This window comes from Lissotriton helveticus, chromosome 5_1, assembly GCF_964261635.1.
Source record: "Lissotriton helveticus chromosome 5_1, aLisHel1.1, whole genome shotgun sequence".
Classification (NCBI taxonomy): domain Eukaryota; kingdom Metazoa; phylum Chordata; class Amphibia; order Caudata; family Salamandridae; genus Lissotriton; species Lissotriton helveticus.
In genome coordinates this window covers 723,264,609-723,285,698 of record NC_136065.1, presented here as the reverse complement: position 1 = coordinate 723,285,698, position 21,090 = coordinate 723,264,609, and the positions used below count along the sequence as shown (strand labels likewise).

Sequence of the window (21,090 nt, the reverse complement as noted above, 5' to 3'; positions counted from 1 at the left end):
CGCCGATCCATCTACGCCAACATCTATCTCTGCTCACAATGAGCAACAAGCAGGTTCAACATCCGGATCTGAAGTCTCTCAGGTTATCAGCCTGGCTCCTGACTACAGAGAATTTAGCAGTCTAAACATTCCGCAGGATTGTAAGGATATTCTGGCCAAAGCAAGAGCGGACAGCACTAACAAGACTTATTCCCTGAAGTAGAAACGCTTTTGCATCTGGTGTGCGGACAGGGTTCTACGTCCTTTTTCCACCTCTCCAGAACAAATTTTACTCTACCTGCTACATCTGGCGCCGTCAGGCCTTGCCCACTCCTCCATAAAGGTACACCTGGCGGCGATATCAAGATTTAAAAGATCCTCGAAAGGGCCCTCTCGCTGGTCTAGTAGACTAATAAAACAATTCCTTAAAGGTCTGTATAGATCTTTCCCTCAAGCACGGATGGTCCCTCAAACATGGCATCTCAATGTGGTTCTTAACCAACTGATGAAACACCCTTTTGAACCCATTCACAGGGCAGACATAAAGTACATCTCGTGGAAGACTGCTCTCCTCCTGGCGCTTACATCAGCAAGGAGGGTCCGTGAAATGCAGGCTTTTTCCATCCAAGATCCCTTCCTGCAGTTTAAGGACGACAGGGTGATTTTAAGAACCAATCCTAGGTTTATTCCTAAGGTCCCGTCGGACTTCCACTTACATGAGCCTGTGATTCTCAGAACATTCTTTCCAAATCCCAGCACCGCAGCTGAGAGATCGCTGCATTCATTGGACCTTAAAAGATGTCTAAAGTTTTATATTGATAAGACCAAGAATTTCAGAAAGTCTAATCAACTCTTCATAGCCTTTAGTAGACCTAGGAAGGGTCTACCGCTTACCAAACAAAGCATCTCCAGATGGATTTCCTTGGCGATTGCTTTTTGTCACGACCGAGCCGGACAGCCTTTACACTCTAAAATCAGGGCTGACTCTACAAGAGCCATGTCTACATCTATGGCACTATTTGCAGGGCGGCAACATAGAAGTCGCCGCATACCTTCACCAGGCACTACTGCCTTGATACAGAACTGATGAAGGATGCAGCAGTGGGACAGGCAGTGCTACGCCATCTATTCCAGTAAGGTGAGCCTTCCTCCATCCTTTTCTGATATGCACATTTCTTTGCTAATGCTTATTGTTGATGTCTATTGATGGTTCATAGTCGTATGATATGTATTATCTAAGGACTCATATATACTGTTCCAACCGAAATGTGCAAAATATATTGCTTGCTACTCTGATTCAGGCATGCGAATCTATGAAAGACACCCATAATACTGGATAAGAAATGCGTTCCTTACCTGTAACTGCAGTTATCCAGTATTGGTGTCTTTCATAGATTCACATGCAACCCTCCCGCCTTCCCTGGAAGAACTCTCCTCTCTCTACCAATGTCACGCCTACTTAGCTTAGTGCATACGAAAATCTGAGGGACTGAGGCTCCTGACAGGAAGGTTCTAGAGGGAGGGGTTAGCTGATTGGCTCTCTTCTAGAGTTTGGTCCTTTTTACAAAAGGACATAGGCTACTAAGGTGAGGCCCTTAGGCCTACTTTTCTATGTACCGGAGACTCCCGTCTCGACGACGGGGAATGATTCAGGCATGTGAATCTATGAAAGACACCAATACTGGATAACTGCAGTTACAGGTAAGTAACGCATTTCTTTCTTTGCATGCTTGCATTGAGCATTTTGATCTGCAATTGCTCCTTATGAGTTTGCTTGGCAGCCCTGGGTTTGCAGTGTCCTTAGGTGCTTCTTTAGCAGTAGGTTTTTTGTCTGTATTTTGTGTGTACCCTGGCGCCCCCACTGCTCCGGGGAGGGGGGGGGGGGTTGTGGCTGGTGCAATTTCTAAAATGTTTTTATATTTTTAACAAGTGACTCCCAGGCCTCTATGATGTCTTTCTCTACTTCCGATGATGTTAGTGACAAGCGGCAGGTTTCCATTATGGAGTCTGTTTTTGATCCAAGTTAATCGTTGGTAATGTAATGTAAGAGGCTTCGCTCGCCCAGACTTATTTGGAGTGATGGTTAATGTGAAGGTTTGAGGATAGTGGCTGCTTTCTACTCGTTCCGGGATTTGAAAATCCGTTCTATACGGAAATAAATCTGGGTCTGCTAAGGTAAAGTTAATTGTTAAACCTATTTTGCTCATAACGTGAATGCTGTGGGACTGTCCAATGAACCTCTACCATTTAAAGTGTACAGGAAGAAGTCAGCCAGTTTTGCTGCGCATTTCTTGCCCTGAGTGTTGTCTACTTGTATTGCCCTTTCTTGGCTGTATGAAGCCCGCTAGGTTTTCTCTGCTGTCCTTGCAGTAAGTTCATCCCTGGTTAGTATTCTATTATCGCATGGATAGATGAATTTCAGCATGTCGATTACAGCGATCAGTTGCTCCAATCTTTGCCCCTTCTGCTTTTCCCCTGGATGGATATAGATGTTCAGAATTAGCAGGCTCCTTGAGGGCCAAAGTTCTAGTTTAGTGCATTGCATCCAGGGGGAGTCAGTGGTCTGACTGCTTCTTTCCAGAGGAAATCAGTCGAAATGAAGGTATATAGGCCTCCTTTTACCCTTACATACTGTGTCTACTTCATGGCCTGGATAAGATTTTTTTTGTAGCCTACTGATGGTGACTTTGTTGTCTGTTAAGTTTCTTTGAATAGGAGTATGTCGTGCTGTTGAATAAATTCTGCAATGTCTGCTTCTTCTAACTTTGTGCCTACCGTTTACATTCTAGGAGCAGATCCTGCAGCCCTGCGATTTCCCTGAGAGCGTGCTTGGTTTGGTTCATGTTGCCTCTTGTATACTGGGGTTCCATGCACTTGCTGTTTTACCCTGGGTGTTTAATGTGTTTTTCGAGAGTCCTGGATGGATGATTTGTTTGTTTCCTGCCCTTTGTGGGGATTAAATATACTGTACATTTTCTTTATCTGAGCAGTTACCCTATTTTGTTATTTTTGGGCTTTTTAGAGTGGCTGCCTCTTTTAGGGAGGGGGGGGGTTAGGGATTCCCATGCCTCACCAGGAGCCTGATTTGTTCAGGGTTGTCCCTCTCAGTTTATCTTTTGCATTGAGCGTTATTTTTTTAGACTGCGTTGCATTTGTCCCCAGGTTGATTAGTTTGCGTTTGCTTGCTTTCCCTAGGCATTTTTTTCCCTTTTCGTAAGCGAGGTGGAAAAGGTGGGCTGTTTGGGGCTTATGTCTGCTGTTTGCGAGGCGTAGTTGGTAAATGAAACCTCTGGTGCTCCCACATGGGCTTGTTCGCTCATTTCCTGGGGCTTAAGAAATCTGTTGCATAGGGCACAACTCGCCCTGCCTTTTCATTGGTGGCCTTCTTGTTCGTCTATAGCCTGATTAGAGTATATGTGGGACTTTGTTGCCTCTAACTTTGTGCCTACTGCCTACTGCCTACTGCCTACTGCCTACTGCCTACTGCCTACTGCCTACTGCCTACTGCCTACTGCCTACTGCCTACTGCCTACTGCCTACTGCCTACTGCCTACTGCCTACTGCCTACTGCCTACTGCCTACTGCCTACTGCCTACTGCCTACTGCCTACTGCCTACTGCCTACTGCCTACTGCCTACTGCCTACTGCCTACTGCCTACTGCCTACTGCCTACTGCCTACTGCCTACTGCCTACTGCCTACTGCCTACTGCCTACTGCCTACTTTCTAGGAGCAGATCTGCAGCCTTGCGATTTTCCTGAGAGCGTGCTTGGTTTGGTTCATGTTGCTCCGCGATACTGTGTTAATGATGCTCCCTGAGGGTGCTCCTCAAAGTTCGCTGCTTCACAGTGTGCTATCGTGATTTGCCATAGTGTGAGACCCTACTAAACTCGTCCGGGCCTTTTGCTCCTTTTAAAACGCTCTGGGTTCGGATCGGCAGTTGTAGCAGGCTAGGATAATGAAGGGGCTCTATGCCCCAATTGGAACACACTTCCCTGTACTGCCGAATCTGTTTTGTGAAGGTATGGTCAGTCCAGGTTGCTATTGTAGTTTCTGGACCTGTTTGGCTAGGATTTGGTTTGAACTCTATACTGTCCAGATCACTGGATTTAATGTGGGAGGACTTCTAATAATTTTAATATAGCCTTTTAGTTCAAAATGCCATGGGCTCCCCTTGAGCTATATTGCGGAATTAGCTCTATTTTTTTGCTTATGTTTGGCAGTACAAAGTCTTTATGATGTATTTTTTTTTTTTAGTTTTTTTTTTTTTACCCGATTACTTGGGGCGTCTGTTAGGACCCAGATTAGATCTGGGTCCAGTGCGGCTAAGTTGAAATGATGTTGTGCACTTTTTCTTGTTATGCCTTAGGGGTTCACGGTCGGGTCGACCTAATTTTCCCCTGTGGACGGTGCTCTTTCCTTATAACCCTTTTCCTGGCTCCTCTCCTCTAGGTCTGCTGGTAGTTGCCTATTTTATACTGGGGTTACCTGCGCTTGCTGTTTTACCCTGGGTGTTTAATGTGTTTTTTGAGAGTTCTGGATGGATGATTTTTATCTGAGCAGTTACCCTATTTTGTTATTTTTGGGCTTTTTAGAGTGGCTGCCTCTTTTAGGGACGGGGGTTAGGGGTGCCCATGCCTCACCAGGAGCCTGATTTGTTCAGGGTTGTCTCTCTGTTTATCTTTTGCATTGAGCGTTATTTTTTTAGACTGCTTTGCATTTGTTCCCAGGTTGATTAGTATGCGTTTCCTTACTTTCCTTAGGCATTTTCTTTCCCTTTTCGTAAGCGAGATGGACAAGGTGGGCTGTTTGGGGCTTATGTCTGCTGTTTGCGAGGCGTAGTTGGTAAATGAAACCTCTGGTGCTCCCACATGGGCTTGTTCGCTCATTTCCTGGGGCGTAAGAAATCTCCGTCGCATAGGGCACAACTAGCCCTGCTTTTTCATTGGTGGCCTTCTTGTTGGTCTATAGCCTGATTAGAGTATATTTGGGACTCTGTTGCCGGTTCCCTGATGACCACCAGCAACTCGGACATTCCAGTTTATCAATTATTTGGGGGCAGTGGCAGGTGTAAAATGTGGTGTCCCTGCCTTGCTGTACCTTCTTTATCATGGTGTTCAGATCTTGAAACTTTGCTTTTATCCCCTGGATGTGGATGGCTAAGATATTTAAAAGTTTGACTTGAGTGTCTAACTTGTCTGCCTGGTAGCTCATGGCGTTTCTGATCGTTTCCTTGGTGGTAAGTAGATGGGGCCATATGAAGTCCGTAGGAGGACTGTAAGTACTTCCATCTGTGATCGATTTAAATGATCTAATTGGAACAAGTGCTCCATATATTGTTTATTCTTGCTTGGTTGTTAGTTTCTTTGTGGGGATGTGCGTACCAGTGCCATAGCGGGTCTAGGCTCTAAAGCTCCGTGTGACGACCACCCGCTTAGTATGGTTTTAGGAGTTTCGTGGAACTTTTACTGATTGGGGTTTTTGGGTTCAGGTGATCGTGCAAGCATGTTGTGATTTTGCACCTGCTCGAAGGCCAACCCCTGTTCCAATGCGTGTGGATCTGCCTTTGAGAGGAGAAAATAAGCAGTTACAAACTGACTTAATATGTAATCCTGCTGGAGCGTGAAATAGTCTTCTGGTTTTTTCGTAGTAGTTTGCGATGGCACCGGTTGTGATAGTTGGTTAGTGAAGAGGTCCCAGCTTATGTCCCTCGTATGGACTAGAGCCTCCACTAGCTGGACATGGTGAGCTTGAGCAATTAAAGGTGGGTTTTGAACATTGGGGGTTAATGGCTTGCTTTATCTTCTAATACGTGAGAGCGGATGGCTATACTCCCCGAGCCAGACGTTTCCTAATTTTTGTAGGTATCGCGACTCTGGCTGGGTACCTCATTGCCTTTGCTTAGGGGAACCAAGTTGTCATTACTTTGTTTAAATTCATTATGGTCCTCTGGGTCTGTGTGCCGTACATCCTGTATGATCCTTGTGGCTCCCGGATGAGTCTGCAACATACTTCTAGAAAGTCTGTGATCAACGCCCGCTTGCTGGCTGTAGTGCCAATGCCATGTGTGGTGAGTGTGGATGGATCTTCATCTATTGTCCATCTGCAAATTTGTCTAAAATTGTCTTTTGTGGCAGCACTGGCGTCAGCAGTTGTGTTTGTAGGGAGGCTCATTGTCCCTCCCTTTGTGTTATTGAGGTGGATGTTTGTAAGTCTGAGGCAAGTTTGTACTGTGGGTTCGACAAGCTAACGGGCACAGCTTTGCAGGTGAAACCAATCCTGCCTAGGACTAGCGATTACTGCCACCTGCTGAAGCTTGTTCAAATCAACTGCCCCAGAAGTGTCTTGGACCCACCCCCCTTCCCGTTTGAAGTTGCTCACTCGCTGTCTTGTCTAGTCTTGTCTTTGGATGGTAATGGGGAGGCGGTAATTGGGGTTCTTTGCGTTTTGCCAGTGGGGCCTCAGGGCAGACGCAGGCTGCACCTGGAACTAACTGGGCCGCCTCAGTCTTAGCCTGGGGCACATGTTCAGCGGCTGCAGTCCGACGGCAGCCTCACTTGCGGGCACACTTGGGTGATACTCATGAATTAGCAAAGTCATCACCGGGCCCCTGTTAGCCGCCAGCCAGTAGACTCTTCCACCCCCCCCCCCAACCCCCCCACCCCGCAAGATCACCCACCCAGTCGGTGGTCTCGGATTGCCGTGGGTTTGAGGTCTGAACAGCTGCAGCCACGCTGCTCCTGCTCTTCTGGTTCAGCCCCGCCCTCTGCAAACCCCTCTGTTAGAAAAGGAGGAAACCTTGGGGAAAGCAGCACTCCTCTGGATGGAGTTTAATGGAGAAATCGGTTTGAGTAAGTAACTTTTTCTTAAGTAGTGGTATATTTTCCCAAATTTGAATCCACTGCCAGCTTGATGGATGAATACTAGTCTGGCTTGATACCAATATATTTTAAGTGTATGGTCAGCAATGCTCTGCTTACTTTTAGGTCTCTTGCTGTCATGTTTCTCATATCTGTACAGATTTGGTTGGAAGCTGAATGCATTGTTCTGTTTATAATGCAGACCATTTTAAGAAATGCAGTATGTTGGGAAGACCTTCAAACTAACACATTCTATGGACATGTTATCTATAGTTGCTTATACCAGAATTATATATGGTGATATTTTTCTCTTTATAGGAGCAGAAAAGAAACGAGAGGCTTGAAAAAAAGAAGCAGGTCACCAAAGGGATGAAGGTGAATTCATTGATTCACTGTTTTGGTCTGAATAGTTACGTTGACTCACTGTATTACTATTTTTTTTAATTGGATTTTCCCAGGTACAAGGCCACTGCAATTCCGGCATGTTTGTAATTCATGCTTTGTTAAATGAATAGTTGGACCTGGAGCTGCGTTTGCTTACTACTAAAATTCTTAATAGACTCTGCATCCTCAGATCTTATTGGATGGTCCGAAACAGACTAACCGCACACGTAAAAGGTCCAGAGCACTTTTTAAAGGAGATGCTTTAATTTCACACACCGTACATGTCTATATAAAATGTGCCATTAAATGAATTCACAATGGATTTCTTTTTAAAACAAAGCCAGAGGTGGAGCTGAACAGCAACTTCACTGGCTGCTCCTTCTTTGGCCCCAACAGCTTTCCAGTCTCCTAATGTGTATGGATGCTTAATTGACTTTCTGATATTTATTTATTTATTTATTCAAAGTTTTATATAGCGCGAACAAGATCCTTACAGATATCCGAGCGCTTCACAAAGACAGGGTAAGGGCAGTAGGAGTGAACAGAGATAATGGGAGTAGTATGGTAGTCAATAACATGGTGGGATAATAGTAGCATACATAAAAATCAATATACAATCAGGTAAACAAGTAATATAAGACGGTACAAGTCATTGATCCCACTATAGAGGTGCACCTTGGGTGTGTGGATGGCTTATACCACAGTCTTAGTGAAGCGAGAGCACTGAGTGGGAGCATCTGGAGAGTGAATCAACGTGTGTCATATATTGGTAGTGACAACATCAAGTTAGAGGTAAGGTGCCAGAGGACAAGGTGAACAGTGATACAAAGCAATGCAGAGTCTCTGATACAGTACCACTCATGTTCAGGAGATCTTGGCCAGAAGGATGGTTTTCACCTCTTTCTTGAAGAGTGCAGTGGAGGAGATCAGCCTAGTTTCAGGCGGGAGCGCGTTCCAGATCCTGGGTGCCATTCCAGAGAAGGAGCGCTTGTATGTTTTCTCTTTCCGGAATCTACGCGGTTTCAGGAGTAGGTTTTTTGTACTTCTATTGGACCTCGAGCCTCCTGAGAGACAACTTTTGAGCGAGGTAGTTAGGTGCAGATAGACTGTAGGTGGTGGCACTAATGACAGACGATGCACTGGTTGCAGTCGCAGCAGTGTATTTGGGTGCCCATGATTGAACCAGAGTTGTTGGTGCCATCCACCAAACGGAAGTTTGCAAAATGAAGATTGAAGTCCTAGATTCTGGCTCTGCATGTGAGCCACTGGCAAGTCAGTGTTTCCATTGTGCTTGGAGCTGCTATCCGCAGGTGGGGGTTGAACTGGCCTTGGTGAGTTGATTGAATCGGACTCTTTTGTGTGCTGGAAACTCCCCAGAAAGTGTGGGATTTGCCAACAGACCAGCACTTTTCCTAATCAGTCGTAGCATTTGAGGGACAAAACTCGCACAGGTATTTCTAAATGGTGTCCACGGCCAGACAAAGTCCATTCTCAATCAAAAAAAAAATTATCTGACAAAGTGGAAATTTCAACCAGAGGCAAGATCGAGGTGAAAAAGGAAGGGATGACTACACTGGAAGTAGAAAGCCTTTGCAATGGATTACCAATTGGAGTGTGTAGAATGTAAGGTGACTGAATTAAATCCTTAGAAGGAGCTATGATCAAATGAGAGCAAATGGAGATTGGGTGGGCAGAGTGAAGGCCAAATTGCTTATCCAAACTGTTCAAATATAGTGTCCGGTTCTGCTTGTGCAAGATAGAAGTGATAAAACATTTGAGGTGTGGTATCGAGGTAGGGTGATTTATGGTCCCTTAAAGGTCCACCGAATAGACTGGTCCATGAAAGTAGGTTGGTTTGATGGGGATTGCCCACGGGCCCTGCAAAGATTAAAACAAGTTTTGAGCATTAAACCCCGCAACAATGCAACTATAAAATTGCTACGTTCAGATTACAAGGCAGCGATTTTAAATAGGAAGAAATGCCTTCAGGATGAGGCGTGGACTAATCTTAATTTTGCAGCAGAAACAAATAACTGTAAACTTTATTGGGAAACTATTAAGTCCTTTTTTTTTTTAAATCAGATAGTATTCCCGAATTGACATCTCATGTTGGAAGTTATGCATGGATTGAGCATTTTTCGCAGATTTTTAATTCAGCCAGGAATAGCCTAGGCTTCTTAGTACCCGAAACTCCTATCTGGTTTCCATTACCACTGCTGATTAATTTAGACGAGGTTTATGATGCTCTAATTGATAGTAAAGGTGGTAAAGCGTCTGGACCGGATGGAGTTCCCATAGACCTCTATAAAACAGAGATGGATCTATGGGCCCCCATTCTAACAAGGCTTTTTAATATGGCAGCAGAGAGACAGATCCCAATAACTTGGGGACAATCGATAATAGTACCACTTTTCAAAAAAGGATCCAGATCCGAGGCGAGTAACTACCGTCCCATCTCCTTGCTAGATGCTTCTATCAAGGTGATGAGCAGAGTTCTGCTAAGGAGACTGGAAACCTGGGCTGAAGAACAAGATATTTTAACTAGGGTACAATATGGTTTTAGGAAGGGCCTAGGTACCTTGGAGCAGTGTGCCAACCTTGAACTTTTGATAAATATACTGTCGCGAAGGAGGGGAATTTATTTCTCTGCTTCGCAGACTTAAGCAGTGCTTTCGACCTTGTGGACCATGTTACATTATGGAGGATCCTATTGGACTTAGGCGCTCCTCATGAAATAGTGCATTTTCTAGGGAGGCTGTACGAAACGCTGTCCTGTAAAGTCCGATACGGCCCATCCGGAGAATGTACTCCTTTTTTTAAAGTTACTAGAGGCATACGCCAGGGTTGTGTATTAGCCCCCCTTCTATTTTCATTATTTATCAATCAAATAGATTCAATCCTTGGCCAAATCCCTGCAGATGCCCCGCGTATCGATGGTAAGGTGGTGCCCATTCTTTTATATGCAGACGACGCTGTTTTAATATCCCGTACAAAAGTTGGATTACAGCGCCTAATAGACAACTTTGTTGAATTTATCAAGGACCGGAAACTAAAGATTAATAAAAGTAAGACTGTTGCCATGGTATGTGGCAAGAAATCTAACCTAATAGGCTCCTTTTTTATTGACAACGAGAAGCTAACTGTAAAGAAATTTTGTTATCTTGGAATAACATTTTCAGATGACGGGAAATGGGTACATAAATTTAATAATAAATGTTTGAAGATGAAGATGAATAGGAATACAAACAGTATCTTCACATTTTCTAAAAAATTGGGGGGCACCAGAAGAATTAAGGACCTGGTAACCATTTACAACGCCAGATGTTTCATCAGCACTGTATGGGGCAGGAATCTGGGGTTGCTGCGAGGGAAATACTATGCAACGTGACGAAAATAAATTCTGAAAGAGTATTGTGTGTCCCCCAATCTGCATCTACTCTATTGGTGCATGAAGAAGTAGGTATAAATTACATTACAGATCTTGCAGCTCTGCGTCCTCTAACATTATGGCGATCTATCTGGGTAAAACCTGAAACGTTGTTTACCCAACAAATAATAAGATTGCCTAAAATTGGATTATTTTCTTTGTATACCATGGTTGAAATATATCCATCACTGGTACCGTACCTTATTTAATAATGACATTTCGTTAAGTCTATCTCTAAGAAGGAATTAAAGGAGAAATTTCTATCTTATAAGAGTAAGAAAAGAGCAAGGCAGTCTAGGACGCTGTCTACGGTTGTTTTCTACCAAGAGCTTGATTTAAATAAAGGTTTTCAATCTTGCCTGTCTATGGTTACACACAATACACATCGATTTGTCTTAACACGTCTTAGATTGGGCACCGTACATCACCTGGTGGCATTTCCTGTCATGCGAACTGGCTCAGACTCTGTTTGCCCCTGTGATCTAACCTCAAGGCAAAGTTGCTGTCATTTTCTAATGTTTTGTAAATTTTATCACTTTTTAAGGATTTTTTATCTTAAGCCAATTTTTTTAAAGTTTAATGCACAATCTACGAAACTTGCAATGAAATTGTGTCCAGAAAATCCGGACATTTGTTTTTCGTTTGCTATGTATATAATGAAATGTATAGATGCCAGGAAATCTATTAATTTTTAACTTTGCAATCCGCAACCAGCTGTAATATATAAACTATGCACTGGTCCTGTTGACATATTCTTCTTTTTTAAAGGCTTATAGTATTTATATTTGTATATAGTTGTGTGTTTCAGCTGCTGTCTTGGCAAGATGTTTTTTTTTTTTTTTATTCCTCAAACAATACGTAGCACTTTTGCACTTTATGGACGCACCCCTGTACAAGAATATTAAGTGTCTTTTCAGGTGGCTTTATTTGCATATATGTATTATTGAGCCTTTTAATCATTGTAATTTGTTTTATTTCTTGTCTGTGCTTATATGGATTGTCATGACCATCCGAATAAAAGCTTTTGAATTGAATTGACTGGTCCATGTGTTAAAATTACTTTCATAGAGCCTTAGATATGATGTAGGCAACCTGGTCAAGGAAGTATATAGACAGCCTTGCAGGCCCTCAGGACCTCCAGATAAGAATGGTAATGGGACTGTCATTGTGATCCCAGACAGATTTGCATGGGCTCTGGGACTTGCTGCATGACCATGCCCCAGATCTAATTTTCATCTCTTAAACCTGGCTGAATCCTGCATTGGTAAATTACATCACCACAGCTATTCCTTGGCTACAAGATTACCAGACAGGACATACCTCAGAAGACCAGAGGCAAAAATCTCAAACATCTACAAGAACGCCATCCGCTGCACCACCACCGTGTCATCCCCCAACATGGAACACCTGCTCTCAAGCTCCAGACAACCTGCGTCACTGAGCTAGTTAGGTTTGTATTCTGTAGACAGAAATCGGCAGCCTAAATCACTCTTAACCTCCATGCCACAGTCTCATCTCACCACACCTGAAGTAGCTCCACTGGCTCCCCATACACAGTCCAGCGCAATTCAAACTCTCAGCCACGCTTTCAAGGTGTATCCGTGTCTTCAATCCAGCCGCATTCAGGTTCAGACAGACAACACAAAAATGATGATCTATCTGAACAAGCAAGGAGGCACCAGGTCACGAGTCCTGTCTCTGTAAGCTCAATCCATTTAGCAGTGGCTGCTGGCGAGAGGTCTCTGTCGTTGCAGTCCACCTTCCAGGAACCCTGAACGTTCAGGCAGACGGCCTCAGAAGAGACTTCGTAGAAGCGCACGACTCGGTGCTCAACGAAGACGTCGCTTAAGAGGTCTTTCGGCAGTGAGGAGTGCCAGACATCGATCTGTTCGCAGACGTGGCAAACAAGAAATGCCCAGTCTTCGCGTCCAGATACCCTCGGCCGGGATCACAGGGGAATGCACTTTTAATCAGCTGGTCGCAGACATTGCTGTACGCTTTTTCTCCTCTCCCTCTGATCCTGGCGGTCATTCAGAAGTTATACAGGACCAACACCAGAATGATCCTGATAGCGCCAGAGTGGCCACGCCATTGGTGGTACCCGGATAGCCTCCAACTTTCAGAGGTTCTTCACCGGAGGCTGCCCTGCCGTCTGGACTTGCTGACCAAGAACGAGGGGAGAGTGTTTCATCCTAATCTCCCTTTCCTCCGGTTGACTGCATGGCTCCTGAGGTCATCCAGTACGGCCATCTAGACCGTTCAGCTGACTGTATGGACATTCTTAGAGAAGCAAAGAGGCCCTCCACCAGAAAGTCTTATGCTTTCAAGTGGAAGAGATTTTACATTTGGTATAAGGACAGCACTCTTGATCCGACTCAAGGTCAGGAGCAAGTGATTCTTCCATACTTACTGCACTTGGCAAGGTCAGGCCTGAAGTACCCCTCCACCAGGGTCCACTTAGCTTCTATCACAGCTTATAGAAAGTCTCCTACCCAGACCTCATTCTTCCAAATGCCTGTGGTCAGATTTCCTAGAGGGGCTTAAGAAAGTGTTTACACCAGTGAGGTCCCCCTCTCCTCCCTGGGAGCTTAACATTGTCCTCCCCAAATTGATGGGTGCTCCTTTCGAGCCTATTCATAAGGCTTCTTTGCAGCATTTGACCTGGAAGGCTGCTTTCTTAGTAAGGATTAATGGCAGCCGTTTTCTCTGGGGCTCATTGAGAGCTTTTGCATCGAAGTCCGTGCGCATCCATTGAAGGACTAATTTACATACTTCTCCCATAAAGCATCATAATTCATTTAGAGTCGCCAATTCATGACGAACGATATTTGCTGAACTAGGAGATGAAGGTGTTTATGCACGCTGTGTCTGCACTGCCCCAGGAAGAAGAGGAACTCGAAACATGTTGGCAATGCGGACTTTCCATATTTGTACGGGGAACATGACTGCCTGTACCTTTAATAAAAGCTATTTGGAGATAAAGCTCACCTGTCTGCGTGCGATATGCTAGTTGGACTCTCCCCATGAGCAGAATGTGTGTGTATATATGTATATATATATATATATATATATATATATATATATATATATATATACACATATATATATATATATATATATATATATATACATACATATATATATATATACATACATACATATGTATGTATGTATGTATGTGTGTGTGTGTGTGTGTGTGTGTGTGTGTGTGTGTGTGTGTGTGTGTGTGTGTGTGTATATATGTGTATATATGTGTATATATGTGTATATATGTGTATATATATGTGTATATATGTGTATATATGTGTATATATGTGTATATATATGTGTATATATGTGTATATATGTGTATATATATATATATTGTGTGTATCGCATATGCTGCGCTCTGGGGGGAAAAAAAACTGTTTCCATGCCTCCAGTTGTTAGAGGACCTATGTTAACTGCTTCTTTCGGTCGTCTACACGTGGTCATGGCAGACTAGTCAAGGCAAGGTAATGAGGGCTAATATAGATTTTTTGTCTTCATGCTGAAGGATTGTAGTTTTGTTATAAACATGGGGAAAGAATACTTCTACAGGAAACCCCCTCATCCAACTTGTAGAAAAGGTACTACTGTAGCCTTGACTAAAATGAGTTTTATTGTTGATAAAACCCTAAATTAAACTTTTCTTTCATCTACGACTTTTTACTTTTGGAATGGTAAATGCATACTTGCATTTAAATGGACTGGTACATCCATTTGGAAGAGGGTATAGATAGATATTGGAACACAAAAGAAACTGAGTCCATTTTTTTTTTTAGAACCGTTAATGTATCTCATTGACCTCTGTTACAAGTGACATATATTTACTGTAAACTTTGCTAAAATGGAGATATAGATAATTAACCGGAATACCAAAGTAGTAAAAAAAGGGTAAAATTAAGAAAAAGAAATCCCTTTACCTTCAGTTGAAGGAATCTTGTCCGTCCTACAGCGTAAAATGTTTTTTTGCAACACATTGGATCACCATTGATGTACTCTTTACAAAAGTGTGCCTAAATTCGTTTCACTGTATATTCCAATATAGAAATGTGTAAAACAGATGTTTACTAGGTGCTTAGCCCGGAGTTTTAAAAGTGAAAACTTTACCCTTAGTTCTTGAATGCATGTGTTGGTATTCCAGTGATATTTATGGTTTAACGTGGTGCACAAAATACATTTACTTAAGTGGGTTTTGTTTCTGTTTATCTTGCAGGCAGAAAAGCAAGTTGAGGAGAAAGATAAGCAAGGTACATTGAATTTTGTCCACTTTAAAAAAAAATCTCCTGCTTCTGTTTTTTGTTAACTTTATTCAAGCATATAAAATTCCTTTTGCAGCTGCGAAAAAGAAAAGAGGTAGAGAAGATTACCAGATTTCAGATGTCATGTCAAAAGAGGTAAATCTGTCAAGTAGTACTGAAGCCACATTTTTGGCTGTAGCTCAGTCTTTGTTTTGAAGCACGATATTCAAACACCTGTTGGTTGAAATTGATTTGTTGAAATTGCTTTCAATGTAGTTGCCCCTTTGTGCAATAGTACTCCTGACATCCAACTTTTTGCTGATGATACATGTCCAGATTACTCTCTCAAATTGTAGGGAGCTTTTGTCAAGTCTTTGAAAGCTGTACAAAGCATTTTGTGTATGCAGAAAGTTTGTTAACCAAAAGACAATTTGTGGTTTGTCATGTTGACTAACCAGGGAAGGTTTTCAGGTAAGACTGCCCCAAATTCCCAAGAAAAAGAATGAAATTACTTTTACAGCCCAGAACCCAAATTGGCTACTTTGGCACAGGCCTAGATGACACGGAATGGGGCGGGAAAATCATTAGTCTGAGGTTTTACTTAAAGCAGGGTATTTTCTAAGGGCAGAGTTTAGGCCAATGAATTGCACTTCGTCCCGCACTCCCAGCTTGAAGTGTGGGGGAGCCACAGACATGAATGATACAATGGATTCTCTAAAACCCTTAATGAATTGGCCGAGTTGTTTGCAAAAAGCAGGATGCTCTTCTTGTAAGAGCATTATAAGGTGGGGGAAGGGTGGTGATTTTGGATTGGGTATCAAGGGCTCCCAAGTACATATAACCGTTATGAGAGCAGCTTATTGACCATTTCAAAAGAATCGCATAGAAAAGAACAGTGATATATTTTTCTTTTAATCTGTAAACCGTATCTATACCATGATAGTCTGCCCATCGAGTCCAGATTTTACGATGTTTAGTGGGGCACCCTCGGGCCTAAAAAAACAGCAATCTCAGCCCCCATACATTTATTCAGCTCAGTTTTCCATTTGCCCAAGGTCGGGGCGATGTTCCCTTCCACTTTGCTCTGTCTTTCTTGGCCACAGTGAGAGCTGAAAACAGAAGGTGCTGCTTATACCTGTACCCCCCCCCCCCCCCCCCCCAGTATCCTCTGTAGAATGTAACCAGAAAAGGTGAGGGTCCAGTGGGAGATCCCACGACAGCACTTGATGGAGGCATGATCTGATTCAGTGCCAAAACGTCTGTAATGCCGAGCAGCTCCAGAACGTGTGTAGGAATGTCCCCTCCTCCCTATCACACCTAAGGCACATAGGAGCCTGAATAACGCCCATCCGCCACTGGCGCACCCTTTGTAATATGCGCAATGTATATACTTAAATTGAATACGCCAAACGCATGGAAACCACCACACCCCTGGGACTGGCGATGGCTTCGGCCAAATCATCATCGTCATCATTGTTGATTTCGGGTATATCTGCCTGCCATGCAAGCTGTCTTGTCCAGTGTGGTAGGTGTATGGGTTGTCAGTGTATAATAGACCTGTTTGATCTTGTGGGGTCCTAGGTCTCCTGTAAGCAACCGGCCCTCTTGGGGCTGAAACTCGGGGAGGGATTCTAATGTATGGATCTGGGGTAGAAGTGCGTATCGGAGTTGAAGGAACTTATAGAATTGTGATTTGTGTAAATCGAAATCATCTTGTGGTTGTTTAAAAGATTTCATTGTGGTGCCACGCATTACATCAGAGGGTCGAGATCCCGACGCGCTCCCCCCCTCTAAACCCTTTCAATGTCATCACGGATCGGAGGGACGTGCTCTGCCATAAGGGAGTAATTTGATTGTTTCCCCTACCAGCCCATCTGTCCGATCTTAGTCTGCCAGAGTTGTATCACCTCCCTGCTAGCCGGTGGCAAATGATAGAGACAAATGGAACTGTACATTAGGTGGTGGAGTGGGACCTGATCCATTACAGCATGTTCAGCCGAATATGCTGGGTCCGTTTAGGAGCTACACCACCATTCTTTTATTACCAGAATATGGGACGCTACATAATAGGCATAGATATCTGCTGCGGCGATCCCTCCCCAATATGTGGATTGTGTACATGTACGGAGCGCCACTCTGATCGCCCCAACGTTCCTCATAAATGTATTTTCTATGGCTGCAACATGTGCGAACCATGAGCGTGGAATTGGGGTATGGGTAATTCTGGAGGGGATACGGGGCAGGGACACTATTCTAAGAATGGCAGAGCGCCCATATAGGGAGTGAGGACCACACAACTGTTCCACTGTTTAGGCCAGCCAATAGAGTAATATTGCGTGCCCAGGAGACTTTCGGACATGGGAGATATATATGCCGAGATATTTGAAGCCATCTGTCTCCCAGGAGAGTTGTGATGCCCAGGTGCCACGTCACTGATGCCCGCATACCAGGAATAAAATAGATTTGGCGGGGTTAGCATGGAGGCCCGAGGTACCCCCAAAAACCTTGAGGATTTCCAAAATGCGGGGTCCAGAGTATAAAGGATCAGTCATGAAAAAGAGGACATCGTCCACTTATAAAGCTGTAGGGTCAGAGTGATACTGGGACCAGTCAAACCCTCGAAGGACCGGGTCACTCCTAACCCATGCCGCCAGGGGCTCAATCACAAGAGCAAACAATAATGGGGACCGCCTTGTCTAGTGCCCCGCTGGATAGAGAGGCTGTGAGTGGTGCCACGGAACAGACGCCGTCAGCTCCTTGTATAGCAGGTGCACGTAAGCCAAGAAGCGAGGCCCAAAGTTTTATCGCCTTGAGGAGCTGGAATAAATACACCCAGCTCAGGGAGTCTTGCGCCTTGTCTATGTCGGCAAGAAGCAGGGCGACCGGTCAGCCCAGCGTCGGGGCTGCTGCCATGGCATTATGTACCCGTCTGATATTTTGCCGAGTAGCCATGTGTGGCATAAAGCCCGACTGATCCGGGTGAATCAGTTCACCGATACAACTCCGCAGGCGATCAGCTAACACCTTTCCCAACAGTTTTTTTTTTTTTTAAACTTTATTTTTGTGCAGGAAGGAAATGATATAGGTGCGTCACGCCCCAAACAACACATCAATGTTACATGTATGTCACACTTCCACAGCCATCGTGCCCACAACCCTGGGGCCGGGCGGCAACTTCGGAAACATCACGAAGTGTATGGTAATGCTAAGGCTGACACTTTCCACATGTATCCCACCAATCCTGCTTTTCGTTTTCTACCCGCAACTCCCCCCCCCCCCCCCCCCCCCCCCCCCCACCCACCCTCATGAATCAACCAACTGGTAGCTGTTCCTCCTAGAAGGGAAAACAGTCAGATCTTCCGTCTCTCTATCAATGAGTCACTTCTTCTTTCGTGCCAAGTACGTGTAATAAACAGTTGCTAGTCCCCCCATTCACTTCGTTGTGCAATACCCAATATGTGTGGTACCTCCATGATCCCTGCGTCCCTGCCCCCCCTCAGGCACACATCGCATTCAAGTGTTTCCCTCTACCCCTCTCCGCCTTCCCTCCCTCCCTGTGTCACCTCTTATCGCCCACTTCCAAACCATGGTATTGTCTCCACTTACTCCACACCTTTCGGAATTTCTTGGGGCAGCCCCTCGCCTTGTATGTCACCCGTTCTGCTGCCATATAGAGGTCCAGCCCTCTCCTCCACTCCTCTGTCTGGCCTCTCCGCCACCCCCCAATATTTCGCAATGTCCCTTTTGGCCACCACTAGAGCCAGCACCAGGAAAGTGATATGCGGGCGTGGCAAGTCGACTTCCGTAACCATCCCCAATAGTGCTAATTTCGGGTCCAGTGTTAATTCTATCTCCAGCACCTCCCCCAGCTCAGCGAAAATGTGTGACCAATACACTTGTATTTCTGCGCACGACCAGATGGTGTGGTAAGTCTCCCTGAGCCGCTCTACATCTAAGGCATGTGGCGTCCGTTATCCTGCCCATCCTGAGGAGGCGCCTTCTATCGAAATATGTCCGATGTAAGACGTTCAATTGGATCAGTCTCAATCGCGATTTAATAGCCACCTCACGCGGGTGCATCAGTATGAGCTCCCAGTCTAGGTCCTCCATTTCCCCTACTTCCGCCTCCCAAACCCCTCTAAGTTTCGCCAGTGTCCCCAGCATATTATTCGTGAGTGTTTTGTACGTGAGGGACACTGCCTGGTGTACCATCTGTTCCTGCAGGAGTCTCCCTTCTAGTGGTGAATACTCTGGCATGTCTAGTAGTGATACCTTCTGTGCGTTCCAGGCATGCGCTAGCTGTAGGTGTTTGTATTGTTGCGTGTGGTGTAAGCCATACTCCGCCCGCAGCATCGCGAATGTCTTCAGCTCACCGTTCCGGATCACATCCCCAATAGTGGATATCCCTATGTCGTCCCACCTGGTGAAACCTCTCAGTTTTTGAAATTCTGTGAGCCAATTGCAGTGCCATAGTGGCGTCTGACGTGTTAGCCTCCCCTCCCACCCCGTGGCTTTCATGGCCCTTGTCCACGCTCGGATTGTAATCACCGTCGCTGGCAAGAGCGTTCTCCCTGCCTTCCCGCCATACAGATAGTGGAGTATATTGTGTGCAGACAATTTGTGCCTTTCCAATGCGTACGTGGGGTGGTCCGCTGGTGTATGGAGCCAGTCATTTACGGGGGTTAGGTGTTCTGCCCAGTAGTATGCCTCCAGATTCGGTAACGAAATCCCTCCACTATATTGGTGTCGTTGGAGTGTTTGAAGTGCGATGCGTGGTTGTTTGTCTAGCCATATGAAGGATCGCAGGTCTGCGTGGATTCTGGGGATAGTGTTGGCTGGGAGCGGGTAGTATTCATTCTGAAGTGCGTAGAGGAATTTGGGTAAAGTGATCATTTTATACATTGCCGCTCTCCCCAAGAGGGTGAGCGGCAACTGCCTCCACCTTGTCATGTCCTCCACCGCCTCCTTCATTATTCGACCCACATTCTTCTGGAAGGAGACCTTCTCATCCACTGAGATATAGACCCCAAGGTATTGGAACCCCTCCACAGTGGTGAGTAGGCGGGCAGGCAGCGCTACCCCCTGTATCGTCCCCTGCGGTGTGTACAGGACTGACTTATGCCAGTTGATGGTGTGGCCCGCCATCGCCCCAAAGCCCTCCAACTCTCTGAACAACGCCCCTACCGTTACCTCGGGTTTCGTAATGTATAGTAATACATCGTCTGCATAAAGTGAGATTTTTTCCTGGGACCCCCCTATCTCACCCCACGCAAAACCATGGATCTCCGGATTTTGTCGCATTCTGGCTGCCAATATTTCTATGGTGAGTGTGAAGAGCAGAGGCGACAGCGGGCATCCTTGTCTGGTGCCTCTCTCCACTCGAAATTCCTGCGATAGGCATCCATTCACTCGCACCCGCGCCTTCGGAGCCGTGTATAGCAGCCTTATCCAATTCCGAAAGTTCGGACCAAAGCCAAACCGACCCAATGCCGCCATAAGAAATGGCCAGTGCACTGCGTCAAACGCCTTTTCAGCGTCCAAGGACATGAACCAGTGCAGCTCCGTCCTATCCTTCACCTCTTGGAGCCAGTTGTGCGTCCGTCGAAGGTTGAGTTTTGTCGCTCTGTCCGGCAAAAACCCGGATTGATCTGCGTGGATAAGGTCAGGAATGACTGTACGTAGGCGTGCCGCCAGAATCATGGCCAGCACTTTCACCTCCATATTCAGAAGCGAGATGGGGCGGTATGAGGCACAGTCCTCTATTGGCTTGCCCTGTTTGTGTATTGGTACTATGGTTGCCAATTCTAAATCTCGAGGGAGGCTCCCTGTGTCGTAAGCTTCGACGTACAAGGCCAGGAGGTGACGCGTTAGTAAGTCAGCTGTTTTTTTAAAGAATTCCGCTGGGAACCCGTTGGGTCCCGGCGTTTTCCCCGTTTTCAAGCTATGAATGGCTGTGGTTATCTCCTCCCGAGTAATTGCCTCCTCGAGTGGGGCACTGAGTTCCACCTCCAGAGATTGAACCTCCACGTTTTCCATGTACCGTATGGCCTCGTCCACTGTTCCGAGGTCTCTTGCTCTATAAAAGTTTTCGTAATGTAGTGCGAACGCATCGGCAATGCCCTTGTCAGTTGTTTCCATGTCCCCCTCGTCCCTCCTGACTTGGGCCACCCACCGTGCCG

General features: G+C 45.3%; 1 protein-coding gene across 1 annotated transcript in view; it reads left to right on the top strand.

Annotated features, from left to right (window-relative positions):
• LOC144754871 (lymphoid-specific helicase-like) overlaps window positions 1-21,090 on the top strand; it is a 558,671-nt gene that overhangs the window by 51,403 nt on the left and 486,178 nt on the right. The window contains exons 4-6 of the mRNA XM_078643186.1: window positions 7,157-7,213; window positions 14,887-14,920; window positions 15,009-15,067. Of these exons, the coding sequence (XP_078499312.1) occupies window positions 7,157-7,213; window positions 14,887-14,920; window positions 15,009-15,067 (150 nt within the window). The remainder of the gene's footprint in view (window positions 1-7,156; window positions 7,214-14,886; window positions 14,921-15,008; window positions 15,068-21,090) is intronic.